Source organism: Pyxicephalus adspersus, chromosome 8 (genome assembly GCF_032062135.1).
Source record: "Pyxicephalus adspersus chromosome 8, UCB_Pads_2.0, whole genome shotgun sequence".
NCBI lineage: Eukaryota > Metazoa > Chordata > Amphibia > Anura > Pyxicephalidae > Pyxicephalus > Pyxicephalus adspersus.
The window spans coordinates 1,962,797-1,982,060 of NC_092865.1; the positions used below are offsets into that span (position 1 = coordinate 1,962,797).

General features: G+C 41.4%; 1 protein-coding gene across 1 annotated transcript in view; it reads right to left on the reverse strand.

The window, feature by feature from the left end:
- Positions 1-19,264, reverse strand: part of ST3GAL3 (ST3 beta-galactoside alpha-2,3-sialyltransferase 3) — a gene marked incomplete in the record, with an annotated part of 186,073 nt that overhangs the window by 9,162 nt on the left and 157,647 nt on the right. The window contains 3 exon segments of the mRNA XM_072419309.1: positions 12,136-12,322; positions 12,987-13,082; positions 15,986-16,049. Coding sequence (XP_072275410.1) covers positions 12,136-12,322; positions 12,987-13,082; positions 15,986-16,049 — 347 coding nt within the window.

A 19,264-nucleotide genomic window follows, 5' to 3' on the forward strand; every position in this document is an offset into this window, starting at 1 on the left:
GACACGACTGCATTATAGAGCTGCCAGGGTGGTGATGGGGTCATCTGCTAATGTCCTACTATCCAACAAATCAAATGTATAAGCTGGTATAAGTAAATCCACACCTTCTTTATGTTATTTTCTGGTGATAACTTGCAGGTATTAACTTTTATCTACTTGGTGTCAACGTATTAAGCAACACACTTTATATCTGGACAGAGGAAGGGTGACGGTAGGTGGTATACAATTAGGTCCATAAAAATTTGGACAGTGACAACTTTTTTCTAATATTGGTTCTCTACATTACCACAATTAATTTTAAATGAAACAACTCTTTCAGCTTTAATTCAGTGGGTTGAACAAAAAGATTGCATAAAAATGTGAGGAACTAAAACTTTTTTTACACAATCACTTCATTTCAGGGGCTCAAAAGTAATTGGACAAATTAAAAAGCTGAAAATAAAATGTTCATTTCTAATACTTAGTGGAAACCCCTTTGCTGGCAATGACAGCCTGTAGTCTTGAACTCATGGACATCACCAGATGCCGGGTTTCCTCCTTTTTAATGCTCTGCCGGCCTTTACTGCAGCGGCTTTCAGTTGCTGTTCGTGGCCTTTCTGTCCGAAGTTTAGTCTTCAACAAGTGAAATGCAAGCTCACACACCAGCCCATGAAATAGCCTTTGAGTCAATTGTCCAATTACTTTTGAGCCCCTGAAATGAAGTGATTGTGTTATAAAAAAAAGGCTTTAGTTCCTCACATTTTTATGCAATCTTTTTGTTCAACCCACTGACTGAAAGCTGAAAGTCTGCAGATCAACCGCATCTGAGTGGATTCATTTAAAATTAATTGGGGTAATGTACAGAACTAAAATTAGAAAAAAGTTGTCTCTGTCCAAATATTTATGGACCTAACTGTAATGGGGCAGGGGAAAGGTGAGGTAAGGAGGTATATTTGGACAGGGGATAGGTAGAAGCAGGAGGTTGTATGGGCATAGGAGAGGGGAGGGCAGGGCAGGGGGTAAATCTGGGCAGAGGACGGGTGAGGGTAGGTGGCATATTTGGGCACAGGGGGGTTGAGGGCAGGAGGTATATCTGGGCAGGGGAAGGGTGGGAGTAAGAGGTATATTTGGACAGGAGAAGGGTGAGGGTAGGTGGTATATTTGGGCACAAGGGGGATGAGGGCAGGAAGTAAATCTGGACAGGAGAAGGGTGAGGGTAGGAGGTATACCCGGGCAGGGGAAGGATCAGGGCAGGAGGTACACAAAGTCCATAGTCATGTCACTAACTGCCCCTCAGAGGGGCTCACAATGTCCCTACCATAATCATATTGTCAGTAACAGTCTGTGGCCAATTTTAAGGGGAACCCAAATACCCTAACTGCATATTTTGAGGATGTGGAAGGAAGCTGGAGTGCCAGGAGGAAACCCCCACAAACACAGGGAAAACATACACAGTTGCTCTCAAACTGAGAAAAGTAAGGACAGCAGAATGGTACACAAAGGGAAGAGGCATGTTCTCATAGGTGCTTGGCTGCTTCTGCTTTCTCCAATCAGCAGGCTTTATTGGGTTATAATTTATTTACTGTAATTAATTAAGCTGAAAAAGGGTGATTCCCATACCCCCCCTCCCCCCCCTAAGATTATAAAAAAGAAACTTTCCATGGTGTATATATAAGGACATGTTCAGAGATGTCATATTCAGTGCAGCAAGCTGTATGCCATTTGATCTCAGGCTTGGTCCAGACTATTTGGGCAAAGTCTTTCCAGAAGCAGAGGGATGAGGATTGTGGGAAATCTTGTCTACGAACTAAGCCCTGATTTCACATTACAAGGAGAAGATATTTGATATCGTTCTTTGTTTTCAGACAGTTGTGCCTACCTTCAGGTTGGAATAACAATCTATTAGGTCGGGTTACAGGTACAAGCTGGTTACAGGTTGGGTGCCGACTGCAGAAACACGCGAGTACAAGCCTTCCAATAACATTTCTTTCTGGCCTGAGGACACTGATCGTCCCATTGTTCTCAAAGAACTTGTTCCAGCAACTATGCAGTACAGTCTATTTACTAACATAAATATATAAGCTGTGCTATATAAGCTGTGCTTCCCAATGGTGACTTTGTTAATCCGTGCTGAATAGATAATATTAAAACGAGGCACTTTATAGCCCATTGTACAATAATTCTCCCTTTATATCAGCCCTTCTCACCCATCACATGGTACAGGGAAAAGGTAGGGACAATAAGACAATAGGTATACTTACCTTTCCCTGACTTCTGCAGCTTGTAGTGTCACAAAGCTGCAGCAATATCCCAAACAATGCTGAAAATCCCGCAGCACAGATCAGGATTGTGTTCTCTAAGGTTCCCCAGCATTCTCCGGGATCCCACCGGAAGGAGGGTGGCATTACCTTTACTCATTGTGGGCAGAAGCCAAAGATGGGGGTGCAATTCATTACTAATACTGCACTGGGGTCCCACTTTGCTTTTGCATTACCCTTGCATTTTATTGGCATCAATTCCTCATGGTATTCACATTCATGTTGACAAGGTTTCATCACTCTGACAGCTGGACCTTCGTGTCGTGAATCTCATATCCACTCATTGGTACACCACATTTTTTTATGAGCGAGCGTTCATTTTTCAAGTGGACCTCTGGGGTAATGAGATTTAGAAAGGCTGCTCTACTTTTTGGGGAGATCTCAAATGTGTAGCTTATCCTAGGCAACTAAAGGGGCTCAGTAATGGGGAGGCTCGGGGATTGCGATGGCCATTCCGGAACCTTTACTTGTTTTTTGTTACAGCCACTGAAGGGTCAGTTTGTTTCAGATCATTGCTATGAGTGGTAGCCCAAATGTGCCTCAAGACAAATCTGAACTTTCTTTAATACTATCTAATAATATGTTACATTTATATTGCCATTAATTTGAACTACATTCTCTCTGGAGCTTCAGCAGAAATCCACCACCATGCTTCACAGTAGGGATATGCATCTCGTCATAGGCCTTATTGCCTTTAAACATCCAAACTTTCTAAACAAAGTATTTGTAGCTGTGACTTTTTTTTCAGGAAGCTTTCTAGGTGCAAAAATTACCATTCTGCAAGAGGTTTTTGAACAAAATTGTGTTTTTTTCCCACTGGAGCTAGACAAACCTATGGTTCCATCCAAGGGTCTGATGTGAAGCAAAACTTTCTCTTGCAATTGTTTTTACAACTCTCTGATGTAGGAGCAGGATGCTTTCTCTTGGATCCAGCGCTGTACAAATTACCCAGATATGCAGCGCCAGAGCTTGACTGAGCTGGCACATTCTGCTTCCAGCTGGCAATATACAAACTTGCTGTAGGATTGCCTCCTCCTGTCACATTTCTAGCAAAGATACCAATAAATCTTTATATAACCTGCATCTCACCTAGGCAATGCACACCTATAGAGTGTCCGCAGTATTTCCTGGGAAGGGTTTTCTGTTCATGTAAGAACAGATAAAAGATGAAAGAACGACATTGCCAATCCAATGGCAAGGACTTTAGGTCAGAGAGCCAATAGCGGTTTTTGTTCCCAGACAGAATCAAAGCCAATCAATTAACCAACAATTTACAAGTTTCCCAGAAGAAAGCTTGAGTTAGAAATTCAATTGATGTTCAATTATTGGATTAAATGTTCATCCCAACGTTCTGCCTGCTAGCACATGAGCAGCGTATGCTTCATTCAAGGCATGGCCCTGGTAAGTATTGCCAAAATGCCAGTGTGCATATGTCAGCTCTTATCCAAACATTCATGCCATCCAATGGCTAGAATCACAGATGGTGATGTGTGCAGCAAGTTAGACATAATCTACACATCAATCATTTGGTAGTGTTAATCATTCATGAGCAGGAGAAAGGATCTCACCTACTGACGCGTTTCACCATATCGGCAGAGCGAGACTTACATCCATAACTGTATAGTAGTTATCCATAACATCTATAAATGATATTCCAAGGCTTAGTAAGAAGTGATTTCGGGACTAGAAGAGGGTTTCAATGACCAACCTGATTCATTAAAAAGATCATTTTGTGAGGGATTCGTTCTCCACTAGCCCAGTGCATGTATTAGGTAGGGAAAGTGGTAATGCAGCATATTCTGTGGGCCCTGCTGCTACTTCATACAAACTATACCTTTACGGATGTAATTATCGCTCTCCTCCAAGGAAGCCAATATGTCGAAATGCGTCAGCACCCGAGATCCTTTCTCCTGCTCATGAATGATTAACGCAACAATTTATGGAAGGAAGCCATGGTTTAGAAAAGAAGGACCCCTATTTTATGGGTGGAAGTAGTGGTCTTTCTGCAGAGGTCTGCTATGCCCTTCCAAAAAAAGGGCATGTGATCAGATTGATTATTTATACATCTGTGTTCAGGTGAGGGAAAATCTATTTAAAGGTAAATAAGTAATCATTTAGTTGTCACCAAGGCAGGTGTTCTGATGAAATCTCCAAATCCTGGATGTTTTCTTTCTGTCCGGTTCATAGTGAGGGTGAGGGTTTTCACCTTTCTCTACTTTACCCAAAACAAAGTGGCTTTAAATGCACTTTATTAGTTGTGCTCATGCTGCATTTGCGAATGTCCGGAGGGTTTTTGTGCTGCCTCTATCACAGCATTGTCTCACCAGATTATAGAGACATGCAGTCAAATTAAACTTTGCAAAATCTCCTAAACACAGCCTTACGCCCGGCCTTATCTATCTCCGACAGGCAGGCCTGCAGCATAAAGCTCCCAAAATTCTCAGTGACCCCACTTCAGGAGCTTATATTCAGCTGACGTATGTTCGGCCATCTTGTAAAGTGGGCTGTCTGCTCCAATTACACAACAGGCGCTCCTGCAAGAGGCAGAGCTAAATGATTACATTGGAGTAAATTGTCACGACTGCAAGACGAACCTGGAAATAATAAAGGAAAATGCATTTATTTCCTGCTTTCTCACAATGTTATATAAAGAGACCGGAGGTCCCTACACACAAAGGATTTCAATATGCCACCTTGGTCTATACCAAAAGAATCAGCAGGGAGTGACTGGCAGAGAATGCTGGGACCAGGGGCCTAAATACAAACCATGGGGGCCCAAAATACTGATAGTCCAGGTGCTTAGGGACTGTTAACGTAAAATCAGCTAACAATATGAGAGTCCATGGCTGTCTAAGTATGGAACCTAAGAGTGGAACTGAAAGCACAATCACTGTGCAGCTCCCAATAAGCAGAGACTTAGGTCAGATTTTTCTGGTGCTGCACGCTTTTGGCTTGAAGCACTACTAAACTCACAAATGAAAAGTCACCAGGAGGACACATCCATAGTCACTGCCAAGTCACTGCATGATAAATGCAACATAAATCCTGGCTCTATTCATGGCTGAGAATAGGCCTAACGGGGTCAGTGTAATTCCTGCAGCTGTAAAGGATCACAATGAATCTGGAAGAGTCCGCAGCGAAGAGAGAGGTGCAGCCTGGAGCTATGATCACTGCAGTATGCAAAAGAAAAAAGTATTTTGTGCATAGAAAAACTTGAACACCATTGTCGGCACAGAGACAACCAATGCAGGATGAGGAGATTGACGCAGGATATTGCTTTGAGTTGACTGAGGAGGAATTATAATAAAATAACATGGCTGCTCCCAATGCACATAAACTACAATACAACATCCCCAGTGACCTTCTTTTAACTTTATTACTATGCAGCTGCAGTGAAAAATCTGCCCACTTTGCTCATTGAATCTGTATTTCCAGTTGTTAAATTTAATATGGAAAAATTAGGATCAATGCTGGGAGGGCGAGGTGGAAATATTTGGGAAATCTGTATTATGCTGGAAGACCTGGGAAGGGGGAATGACGAAGCGGGTACACCCACCCTGACAGAGCAGGAAAATCGTGCGCTGTCTGTCTGAGCCGGATGAACGGGAAGCCTGAAGTAACCTCCACATTGAATGATCACTTTTCTGACACTGAGCAAAAGCAGAAGCAGCAGTTAAAAGCATCAAAATTAGGAGTGAAGGAAGAGAATAACAGAAATGATATGAAAGCTTTATATGGTTAAACTGAGGAGAACATGTGGTCGTGTTGGAAAACTATTTTTAGTCTGGAAATACACACTGACTTGTAAAATGCTTGCAGTTTTGCACATATGAATGGTTGCATGCATGTTCTTGACTTAAAGACACACTTTCACCATGCCCAGCTCTATCATTCCTTCCCATTCACTTCTCCGATGCTGCAAGTGCCAAAAATTAACAGAACCCTGCATGTCTCCACTATTACACCCTCTCTATAATACAAAAACACAGAATCTTCAAAAACATCCTCTATACCCCCCAGCTCACCCTGTGGCTACAAGTAACCTCTCACTTCCACCATACTGGGACTATAACATTGCAAACGTGATTTCAGCTCCGGGGCTAAAGAAGTGTTTTCATGAATCACAGTGAACTAATAGAAACATTAAAAAATGTAAAGAATGTTTGTAAAAAAATACAGATTTACAGCTTTAAGCTATGAAGTGACACAGTGTAGATGTGACATAAGAGGGAAAGATTAGTGAACATCTAATGAATCCACATCAGGCTTTGCATTCCAGAAGAAACCTGAAATAATCTTTAGGTCTTGAGGAAACTTTGCTAAAATGCTTATAGTTCACTGTATATGATATATCATCAAAAGTCCTTTTAAAATGCAACCTGACCTGACCTGGTATTAGATTCTTGCAGTGACTGTACAGAAGGACTAATGAAGAAGCAATGGAGGGACATCCAGGGCCGACCTCTAGCAACCTCAGGATTCCTACCTGGCCGGCAAGGACTGATCTATACACAGAAGTTCTCTGAGAATGTAGATGGAGATGCGTAGAGGTTTGGAGTTTTTTTCTGAAAGTATAAAGCTTGGAGATTTGGTCACATTTAAAAACCAAGATATGTCCACATAAAGACTCCTTTATCAGGTAAGACTAAATTGATGCTTCCTCATTGTTGATTTTTCTCAACAAAGAGCTAAAGGAGAAGCCAACACAAAACAGATTTTGACAGAAATCTAGGAAGGATCAATGCAATGAATGATTATGAAGCAATGGATAAAGTAATCACTCAGGAAATGTAAATGAGCAGTAAAAGTCTATTGACCATCAATGAAATATGCTGCTGGATTAAGAGACCAGAGCTTCTCCCTTCTCTTTCACTTTGGAAATGGCCATTACCCCCCCCCCCCCCCCAACTAGAATGAAGCTTCTTATAATTTCACAATATGTTTTTAGCTTCATATAAAAGTTCTTTGACATTATCTACTCTGCAGACCACCACCCAAACTTTACAATAATGAAACCTTTGCCATGAGAGAATTTGTTTTCCCACCTTCCCTTCATGTATGCACTCAGTAATGTCACACGGAAGAGAGCGATAAGCACGGTGTAGGCTCCAAGTCGTATTTATATCATAGACAGGGCATGTTATATTTGGGTGGGAATGTCTGGGAAATGTATGGGGGCAAATTGCAGATTCACAATACGGTATGAGATACTTTGACGCACAGATCTTGCAGCACATGTAATGGTGAGCATTCTGTTTACGGAGGCCAGGCTGTAATGTGAAAGCATTAGTATTCCTATGTGTACAGAATGTGTTTCTGTTTGGGATCATTTGCTCCCTGAGAGCGTAGGAGGCGTGCGCTGCACCCAGACATCCCTGAGACCAGCCAGCTGTTTCCTATCCCAAATGCAACCTTATAACTGCTTCAAGAATCTCACGCTGCCTTATAACAAACCTTGGGTTTTGTCGCCAATAAATTAAAACATCTTCTCCACCAATATGTATTTGCCGATGACTTATAGCTACAAGATATTTCAGTATTGCAATCCAAAGCCTTGTATAAAGGTCAATATACAGGAATTTTATGTTACCTGTCAGGGTTTTTATTTTTGTCTATCCAGTTATGAATCTTGATTTTTCTCTGTTGGAGTTCAGTAACACTTGCAGGTCTTATTTCATCTCTAGCATTAGAATGGACAGTAAAAGGAGTAGCAGAAGACTATTCAGCTCACCTCTTAATATCACTCTGCTTTGTGTATGCACATGAGCCCTGCAGCAAGATGTATGGATGGCTCCCTGTGCTGCTTCATACTCACACAAATTTGAGTTCTGCTGTACAGGGAGTAAAGACCGACACCGACTAAAATTCAGGTACTTACACTGCTTCCAATTAAAAAAAGATACAGTTAAGTCCATAATAATTTGGACAGAGACAACTTTTCTAATTTTGGTTCTGTACATTACCACAATAATTTTAAATAAAACAACTCAGATGCAGTTAAACTGCAGACTTTCAGCTTTAATTCAGTGGGTTGAACAAAAAGATTGCATAAAAATGTGAGGAACTAAAGCCTTTATTACACAATCACTTCATTTCAGGGGCTCAAAAGTAATTGGACAATTGACTCGAAAGCCTACAGACAACATGCGGAGCTCTCCATGCAGGTGAAACAAGCCGTCCTTAAGCTGCAAAAACAGAAAAAAGCCGTCGAGAAATTGCTACAATATTAGGAGAGGCAAAATCTACAATTTGGTACATCATGAGAAAGAAACAAAGCCCTGGTGAACTCAGCAACGCCAAAAGACCTGGACGTCCATGGAAGACAACAGTGGTGGATGATGGCAGAATCATTTCATGGTGAAACCCCTTCACAACAGCCAACCAAGTGACCAACACTCTCCGGGAAGTCGGCGTATCGATATCCAAGTCTACCATAAAGAGAAGACTGCATGAAAGTAAATACAGAGGGTGCACTGCAAGGTGCAAGCCACTCATAAGCCTCAAGAATAGAAAGGCTAGATTGGACTTTGCTAAAAAAACATCTAAAAAAGCCAGCACAGTTCTGGAAAAACATTCTTTGGACAGATGAAACCAAGATTAACCTTTACCAGAATGATGGCAAGAACAAAGTATGGAGAAGGCATGGAACAGCTCATGATCCAAAGCATAGCACATGATCTGTAAAACCTGGCGGAGGCAGTGTGATGGTGTGGGCGTGCATGGCTGCCATGGCACTGGGACACTAGTGTTTATCCATGATGTGACACAGAAGCAGCCGAATGAATTCTGAGGTGTTCAGAGACATACTGTCTGCTCACATCCAGCTACAGTCACATTGATTGGGAGGCGTTTCATAATACAGATGGACAATGACCCAAAACATACAGCCAAAGCAACCCCGGAGTTTATTAAAGCAAAGAAGTGGAAAATTCTTGAATGGCCAAGTCAGTCACCTGATCTGAACCCAATTGAGCATTTCACTTGTTGAAGACTAAACTTCGGACAGAAAGGGCCACAAACAGCAACTGAAAGCCGCTGCAGTAAAGGCCTGGCAGAGCATTACAAAGGAGGAACCCCGGCATCTGGTGATGTCCATGAGTTTAAGACTACAGGCTGTCATTAAGGAGGTTCCATGTTTCTGACCTAGTGGTCGTCATCACCCAATCAGAAAACTGTCACAGATCTAAAATCTGGACTGTTGACTGTCTCTTGTTAAAAATAAAACTGAGATTTCATCAACAAGAACTGGAATTTAAAACCCAGAGATAGCGGAAAAGCCAGGAGCACTAGACCCAGCATTGATGGACCACTGAAGAGTTCCTCATAAAATGTCAAAAGAACCGACAATCATGTGCTTCAGCCTGCTGCTAACATTCAGATTTTAAACTTTATAATTCTCAACCCATTCAGGAGTAAAATCATCCAAACTGTTGCTCTGATAAAGGGTTCCTGTTAGAAACTCTGAATGTCAATGCCTTCGACATTTCAGTGTTCCCCCAACCCCTTTTTAGCCGGGTGCACCACCCGGCACTTTTCAGTGACCATTTGGCTTTTTGGGTGGTTACTGAAGAGTTGGGTCACAATACAGGAGCTGCCACCCACCTACAGCTTCTTCCATCCAGCTTAAAAATTTTCTGGGGAAAACACTGCATATTATAATTAAACCCTTTGTAGTCTCTCAATATTTGGTCTGGTTCTCTTGTTTTGTTTTGTAACTTCTTGGATGCCACCTGAAGCACTTTCTATAGGTATCTTCATGTCATTAAGCTGCCAACCACAATGTTTGTCCGTGTCCATAGATCTACACTTGGAATCATCAGGTTCCTATCTCCAGCTGTCTAGCAATATAGCTGGCATGGGTTCTAACTTTTTCCCAAATTAAATTTTCTGGCGTTCGTCCAGTACAGTATTTTATTTAATTGTAACATAACATAATTGTCATTCTTAGAAGGGCAGGAGAAAGTTTTGAGTTCCAGGCATTCTGCGTTGCAAAATTTGTACCTGCACCCGTATTTCTGTAGCCAGACTGCATGTAAGTAAAAGAATTGCCCTCTGAGGGGCTGCGTACGTGCGTTCTCACGTAGGCCGGATTTCTGCGTACTTGTGATGAATTAGAATGAAAGTTCTGCTCTGCCCGGAGGCACGGAGCTCCCTTGACAGATCAGCCAGGAGGGCACAGTGACGGCATCACACTCTGCTCTTATCTAGGCCATCACGACTCGCCTTCTCTTTACCAAAATCCCACCAATTCCCATGTCCATCCATCTTGGAAAAAGAAGCAGAGGTCACAGACTGCAGCCTCTATTCAATTTATAAGAGTAAGATGTTTAAAAAATTGCTCCTTCAGATATGTCAGCAGTCTGCAAAGCTGGCCAAGAAATACAAAAGAAATAAACTCTGTGCCAGAATGTTGTAGATGCCTCTAAATTATTACTCTGACAGTAGCAGAGGTGGCTGGCTGCAATAATAGCATTACTGTCTCCTCCTGTGCACATAATACACCTCTGGCTACACAGACTCTACCTGTACTCAATATAAGATAACAACTAAGGGGCAGAATTGGGATGGGAAGACATGTGCACAGAGCTGAAACTAGGAGAACGCTGCAGAGAACCAGGGGGAAGGGGAAAGTACTCTGCAGAGAACCAGGGGAGTCACGAGCAGTGCAGAGGAACAGGGGGCAGAAGGAACATGGGATGTGCGGAGAACCATGGGGGGACAGGGGGAAGGAGAAACCAGAGGTGGACAGAGAACCAGGAGGCAAAAAAAGGAGAGATGCACAAAGGTCTGTGCAGAGAAACAGGGGATAGGAGACAGGGGCTGTGCAGAGAACCAGGGGATAGGAGACAGGGGCTGTGCAGAGATCCAGGGAAAGAGAGACAAGGGCTGTGCATAGAACTAGAGGATAGGAGACAGGGGCTGTGCATAGAACCAGGGAAAGGGAGACAGGGGCTGTGCATAGAACCAGGGGATAGGGGGAAAGGGATGTGCAGAGAACCAGGGGATAGGAGATAGGGGCTGTGCATAGAACCAGGGAAAGAGAGACTAGGGCTGTGCATAGAACCAGGGGATAGGGGGAAAGGTCTGTGTAGAGATCCAGGGAAAGGGAGACAAGGTGCAGAGAACAAGGGGATAGGATGGGTGTCTGAAGAGTTAGGAACTGTGCTGGACAGAAAAGGGCTGTGCTGGCTACAAAGACTCTTTACCAAGGGAAAGAGAGACATGGGCTGCGTAGAGAACCAGGGGAAGGGAGACAAGGGTTTCACAGAAAAATAAAATTGTTGGGAGAAACAAGGCTTCAAGAGTTCAGGGCTGGGTGGAGGATACAAGAGCTGCATAGAAAAACAGGTATCAAAAGATGGAAGAACCTCGCAGGCCAGAGCAGGACACAAAAGGGCTGTGCCACAGGTGGAGGGGAAAATGTTGAAATTTAGTTGATGCAGAGATTCAAGCTTAAGGCCTTATTTCCATTATAAGAAAGTGCATTGCTGTACGTTATACTGCAGTGCACAGCCAATTGTGTGCTGACCCCATTCATTACACTGCATGGAGCGGTGCACAAAGACAGAAATGTGTGAAGCAGTGTGCTGCGATTTAGGAATATTAGACATTGCTCTATGCAACGTCTGATGTCCTCGCACATTGGGTGAAGCGTAGTGAAGAGCAAATGGGAACAAGTATTAGCCTTAGTGTTAGGCTCAGGCAAGGAAAGCAAAGTTATGGCATAAATATACAACTTTCATATAAACTTGAAAAATGTATTACTTAGTTTCCTAAACATGTCAATGTAATTGGTTTTCAATTATAAAATCCTATGTAACTCAGTAATGCCACTTACCACTTTCTCTTTGTAAACAATGTATTTCAGCCATTTGAAATCTTGCCACTTAAATCCGGCCAACACGAAAAGGGAATCTTTCTCATATTGTTCAAGTTTCTGTATGGCTCCTTCTGGATATGTAATTCTTAGTGTTGTTTTACTGCCCACATCCTTTTCAAAGCCTTTGACCGGTGCCGAGTTCAGCCTGGAAAATGACAGTCACACATTCACACCGGATGACACCTCTGCCTAAAGTTTATTATTCCAGACCAATTAACTTATCTATAACTTATCCATCCTTCCTATCACTCCTCTTCTGCTGCTTCTCCTTGCAGTTCTCTTCCAATTCATCTGAGAATGAAATTCCTGTGTTTTGCCTATAAATCCCTCCACAGTTCTTGTCCCACTTGCCCTGATAAGAAAAATCTCCCCCTAGCTGCTCTATTTGCTCCTCCAATGATCTACTAATGACTTCCTCACTCATAACCTCATCACACATACAGCTCCAAGACTTTTCTATAGCTGGCCCCACTCTCTGGAATGCTCTTCCTCGTCGGTTCGGCTTGCTCTTACTTTCTGCTCCTTTGAAAGAGCGCTCAAAACCCAATGCTTTAACCTCACCTACCCGTCTTCTTCTGTCTCTTAAACCCTCACGACTTACCTGCCACTCCACGTCCCCCCCCTCTTATTGTGTGATACTTCCCCGTCTTCTAGATTGTAAGATCTTTGGGGCAGGGTCCTCTCCTCTCTTGTGTCACTGTCTGTATCTGTCTGTCATTTACAACCCCTATTTAATGTACAGCGCTGTGTAATATGTTGGTGCTATATAAATCCTGTTTAATAATAATAATAATAAAAATGTCACTTACCTGACAACCACTTCGTATTCATCTATTTTTGACCCTAATGACTTGTTGGCGAGCACTCCTCCATTCCCTACAATGATACATCGGCGGCAGCTCAAACTGCGGAAAAAACAAACATAAATCATGAATTATGACAGTGTTTATGGGCAGAGAATTCCAATCTCTTCTACAGGGAATTAAGTTTTCTTTCCAGAAAAGCAAAATACTTAACATAGATACAATTCAGTTCACAGTGCAGTATTTTGGAGTGCAATCTGCATTCTACAACTTGTTTATTTCCAGCTTGGAGATTTACAAACATTTCTAAGCTATTATCTACCCCTGGAGTTCCTATTTATATGGTGGCTACAGGCAAATAGTTGAAATTCAACCGCTCAGAGAATGTTGGTATTATTTCTACAGATTGATAGACATGCATTGGCCTTGGTTTAACTTTATGGAATACAGTGCAGAACACAAAATATCGTCACTGGAGAACTTTCATCCCAGGGTGCCTGGCAGTGAATACGGATATAAAAGTTTACTTATCAGACCAATACCAGCCAACTAGATAGATGAATGAATGAGCACTGAACAGATAGCGCCCATTCTGTTTTATAGAGGGGGTGGCCTGCTATTATCACTTCTATTGATATCGGCAATTCCCGGTAGGTCATTTACTAATTTTCTGTGGTTGATTGATGAACAACATTGGGCAACCGCTGTACACATCAGATTTTTGCCTAAGACTGTTCATCTCAGGCAACGATTGTCTGATATGTGTATGCAACCTTACCTGGACGGTGGGGGAATATATAGAGGAGTGGAAACAAGATAACATTGTTTTAGATTTCTCCAATTCTGTGGAACTGAAGAAAGAGTGCAGAGAAAGGCAACTAAACTAATAAAAGGAATGGAGGAGCTCCGCTATGAGGAGAGATTAGCTGAACTGAATCTATTCTCCCTTGAGAAGAGACGTATAAGGGGGGATATGATCACCCTGTATAAATATATAAATGGTCCATAGAGAGAACTCTTCCCAATTATTCACTGTAATATCATTACAAAGCACAAGGGGGCGCTCTCTGTGTCTGGAGGAAAAGAAGTTTAATCTCCGGATAAGGAAGGGATTCTTCACTGTAAGGTGAAAATGTGGAATCGGCTCCCTCGGGAAGTAGTTTCAGCAACTACTATAGATTGCTTTAAGAAAAAGCTGGATGATTTCTAGAAGCACAGAATATAACCGGGGATTAAAGCTGCCTACACACATCCAATATTGGAAACGAACGACGAACGGCCCATTGGCCAAAAATCGTTCTTAAAAAAAAAAGTGACCAACGATGCAGACGAACAAGGATTGTCGTTGGAAATGACCGGCTTGGCGGATCTGATTGGCCGACGATTGTTCACCATCTATTGTATGTACAGTCGTTCAGTGATGGTGCATGTTTGTGCAGTACACTTTCTCCTTTACATGTCACTCCCTGCGTCGTTCAAACGATCGTATCTAGCGTGTGTACATTATTGGTGGATTATATTTGCATGTACAGCATGTACAGAATTGTGCACATTACGATTGTTTAAGTATAATCGTGCATAATCGCTGATTGGTCGTAATCGTTTATTTTCTAACGATAATTATTGGAAGTGTGTACCTAGCTTAAGGCTTTAAAGTAAAGATAACAGAGACTGCTGATCCAGGGAACATCCGATTGCCTCATGGAATCAGGAAGAATTATTTTTCCCCTGTTGGAGCAAATTGTCCCAGGGTTTTTGTTTTGCCTTCCTCTGGATCAACTATGTCTTATAGGGTTTTAAATCTGGGATGTTTATTTCCCTGGTGGGTGAACTTGAAGGACTTTTGTATTTTATGAGCCTAACTGACAATGTAACTATGTTCTTATGATCTTATGAACAGATTATTTTTTCTCTACTTGTCAACCATGCAGCCCCCACTGACAACTTGGGGGTTGGAATATATTACATTTTGGGTTCAGGTATCTATAATTACAATATGTTGTTATTTTAGAAAAACATATCACTTGTTTTCTGAGGTGAAGATTATTCCACATTTCCACTGCTTAAAGTAACAATCTCTTTCTGTGGTTGGAGAGAAAAAGCAAAAGCATGATTTTTGTGTCTGTTGGCATTTGTAAGGTATTGATGTTGGATAGGAAAACTTGACTTATATTTGGCGAACGTTTTAAACTTTCCAGAGTTGATCAGTTTATGAACATTCAAAGATAACCAGCCAACTCATTGCCTTCTATAGGTAACTGGGATGTTGTTTCTACGCTCTCATATTCATATTTTAGCTTCCCTTAACTCCAAAATGTTTTATCCAACTGTTGGTAGCACCAGCAACAATAAAACACATTGGGCCTGATTTATTAAAGCTCTCCAAGGCAAGATACACTTTTATCAGTGAAGCTGGGAGATCCAGCAAATCTGTTCCAGGATTCAAAACATTTGCAAGCAAATTACTTTGAAGAAATCTATTCCAGGTTTGCTGGATCACCCAGCTTCACTGATGAAAATGTTTTAAACATCTGTCAGCATTTTATTAATGCCTGGGTCTTTTTTAGGGAGTTTTGTCTTTATTTCCTGTCCCACTGAGTCAAAATGGTGGGATAATCTCTTTGGCAAAGGAAAACATGTCAAGTATATCTGAAAATGGTGTTTTATAAGTGGCCAAAGAGCTGTAAAAATGGCACTGGGACAGCAAAGATCTGCAGATCTCAAATCCAAATTAAAGATGATCAGGCAATAAATGAATCACATCTGAGCAGAGAATACATTAAAATGTATGAAACTCTCTGTGCCTCGAATTTTAACACCCAACAGAGTTTTTTGATCTTTCCAGTACTATCCAAAAAATTTTAATTCTCCCCTGAGGGGTCCAGCCTTTTCCTGTCATTAAAGCTCCCATTTACAAGATGAGGCTCTTCTGCTTTATCATTCCGCACAAACCCCCAGCCTGTAAACAAAAGGTTTCCATATTTCTGATCATACATAAGTTGTACCTGTCAAGTGCCGGCGTCAAGCGATATTCCTTGGTAGCTGACAAGATTGCCTTGATTAAGTTATCTGCACAAAAGAAAGAATGTAATGTGATGTTAGCAAAGACAACATTCAAGAGAAAGATTTACAGTAAAAAGCAAATAAACTCTCAAGAGATGTAGATCAGCCGATCTGTCTTCATGTGAATAGATGGTCAGCTCCTGGGGGCACAGGCAGGCTGTTTTCACCTATTTCCCAGCACTTAGCTCGGGGTATTTAGATAACCCTGAAGTGATTTCCCCTGTAAAATACTTTGACACTTGCGGAGTTATACAAATACAAGGAAGCTGTAAAGGGATAAGCACTGACATGTGGCATTAAAATGCAAATCCACATTTTTTTCCTCTCTATTGAACAGAAGTTGAAGGATTAAGCATCCAAATATTGAGATTGTAGGAAAGCTGAGCACTTTACCAGCAATGGCATTATCCAAACAACGTATTCAGTGCCTGGAGAAATGAAAGAATGACATTAATTGGCATCTCTGTCTACCAGAATGAGAAATACAAACCGCATTTCACAAATCATTCTGTATGATGACTCCGCATGAGGAATGTGCAATCCAAGATAAATCCTCAAAGTTCCTTCTGGATAGGGAAGGAATCCCAATATTATTATTAATAAACAGGATTTATATAGCGCCTACATATTATGCAGCACTGTACATTAAATAGGGGTTGCACATGAATAGGTTGCAAATGTGACAAGAGGAGATAGAATGAATACAGGCAGGTATGCAAACAAGAAGTTGGGAAGTATGGGGGGATTTATATAAATCGATTGGAAGCCAGAGGCTGACTTCCCCCCCAAGATTAACATATTACTAAAATATCACTTTAGATGGAGTGATCCTTTAAGTGCCTTTGCTGTGGTGGCATTGGGGGCTGCTGGACCATCCCCCTTATCAATATTATGCAGTAAGGGCCAGGCAAGCAGCTAATGGCACACGGGTGAAATGTTTGGAGTCCTTCAATCATATGAGAGCTTCCAACACCCATGCAAAGGTGCAAACCATGCTACTCCATACTAGCTGCATGCTGCAGATCCTTGGCATCTGACCAAGAATGACGTGCAGCTTCTCCCAGAGATGACTGAGGAGGGCCTGGCTTGGAGACAATTTCCACAACTTTATTACTACACTTGAATTATTTATTATACTATTAAGATTTCATCTGTATAAAGAGAGAGGTAAAGGAGAGCAGGCTTTTTAAAGGCAAAATGCAGAATGCAATTTAATTAAAGATAATGTGTTCAAAGTTAGCTCTTAACAGTTTCATAAATAAAATTACACGCTAGGCTTGATAGTTTTACAGTATTCTCAATGGTAACATTTAGTATCAGGGTAAAAAGACAAATTAATTTTCGGTGAATCTCAAAATACCCAACGCGTTTCTCAGTCCAGCTTCCTCAGGGGATCGCTTGAGATTCCAGTAAATGTCACACCACTATGTAAAGGTGTGAATAAAAACATATATCAAGCATCACCGCCAATGTACCCCAGATTTGGAACTTTGAATGTATTTATCCAAAAAGGTCAAGTGTCATGTAAATAAGGAACAAGGTAGATGATATAACGGTAACATTGTGGATGTAGTGGTCCAAAGCTGTAGGAGAAAGAGTTTGTTCAAAGTGAAAACTGCCTGTCTTAGTTGGTAATAAGGAATGATCAGTATCAAAAAATTTAAAGCGGTACTTCACTTTAGTGTAGCTTGGAAATAGCACTCAGATATAAAAGGTCTTGGGTGGTTTTGTTGGAGAAACTGTTGGTGGTGGCAGTGAAATAATGAACGGGACGCCGACAGCCAAGCCAAAAGTGATTGTGTTACAAAAAAAGCTTTAGTTCCTCACATTTTTATGCAATCTTTTTGTTCAACCCACTGAAATAAAGCTGAAAGTCTGCAGTAAGTGTGCTAATGTACAGAACCTAAATAAGTCCAATTATTGTCTCTGCCCAAATATTTATGGACCTAACTGTATCCTTGACAACTTATAGTTTTAAAACCATTATTGACTATTTATTGAATATTTCTATTGATGGAATGTTTGTTTTAGATTAGTTACACAAACCAATGTTGATATTCCCCCTGATGGAGCCGATTCGTCCTGCAAAACGCGTGGAATATTTATGAATATCAAAAACATCAATCATTTTTTGGAGTTTTCAACTCATATTTTTATAACCATTGTACTTTGTGCGGTTTCTTGCATTCAATGTTTTGATTTATCTTGATGTTGAATAATAATATTTTTTTACATTATCTGTTTTTATTGAGCTTTGAATAAATTGTTTGATATTTTAATCTGAATGGTTGTATGTGCCACTGAACTCCCTTGACCTTCACCTGAATGATGAAAGGCCTCCTCCATACACTTATATTGATAGGAGGTGGAAATCTCTATTTCTACATGAGGGGATCTCTACTTACCTAAATGTATGAAACATTTGCTGACTGACATTTGCAGGTTTTGCTTCCCAATCTGCAGTGCTGTGCAGTAAAAGTGCTAATTGCTCAGAAGAAACTCTCTGTGGGTAACTTTATTTCATCGGTTGTTCAGCGTTTAGACGAACATACGAAATGAGTCACAGAAAATTACTATTAAATCAAATTTAAAATAGCTAAGAATATTCCTCGATGATTTCACTGATATTTTCCCCTCGGAGTGACTCAGCTGCCTAGACAGACGGCGAGTAGAGTGCCGGCGCTGCAAGGTTACACACGTCTCCAGTATTACACTTATACAGTTCACACACAAAGTGTCTTTTTGGCATTGCTGAAGGAACATTAATGAACTTTCCTCTGTCTGCTTCAATGGGCATTCCAAGCCGGATATTTATACTTCACCCAAACAACCTCAGGAGTTCCTCTCCGACCCGTCTGCCAATGTCTATGGAAGATATGAGGGCACAGACTCCATAGAGTATGACAAAGTATGGGGGAAAGGGGTGCACCAAAGGAGCTGACACCCTAATGCTCCCCCCCCTCTACAGTCATACACTATTTTTATACATTATTAGAGCTCTGACATATACCACAGTGCTGTACAGAGAACACTGAGCCAGTCCCATCAGTCTCTGTACAGAGGAGCTGACACTCTAATGTCCCCCCCTGCACACTCACACACTATTATTTTATACATTTATATAGCTCTGACATATACTGCAGTGCTGTACAGAGAACACTGAGCCAGTCCCATCAGTCTCTGTACAGAGGAGCTGACACTCTAATGTCCTCCCACAGTCA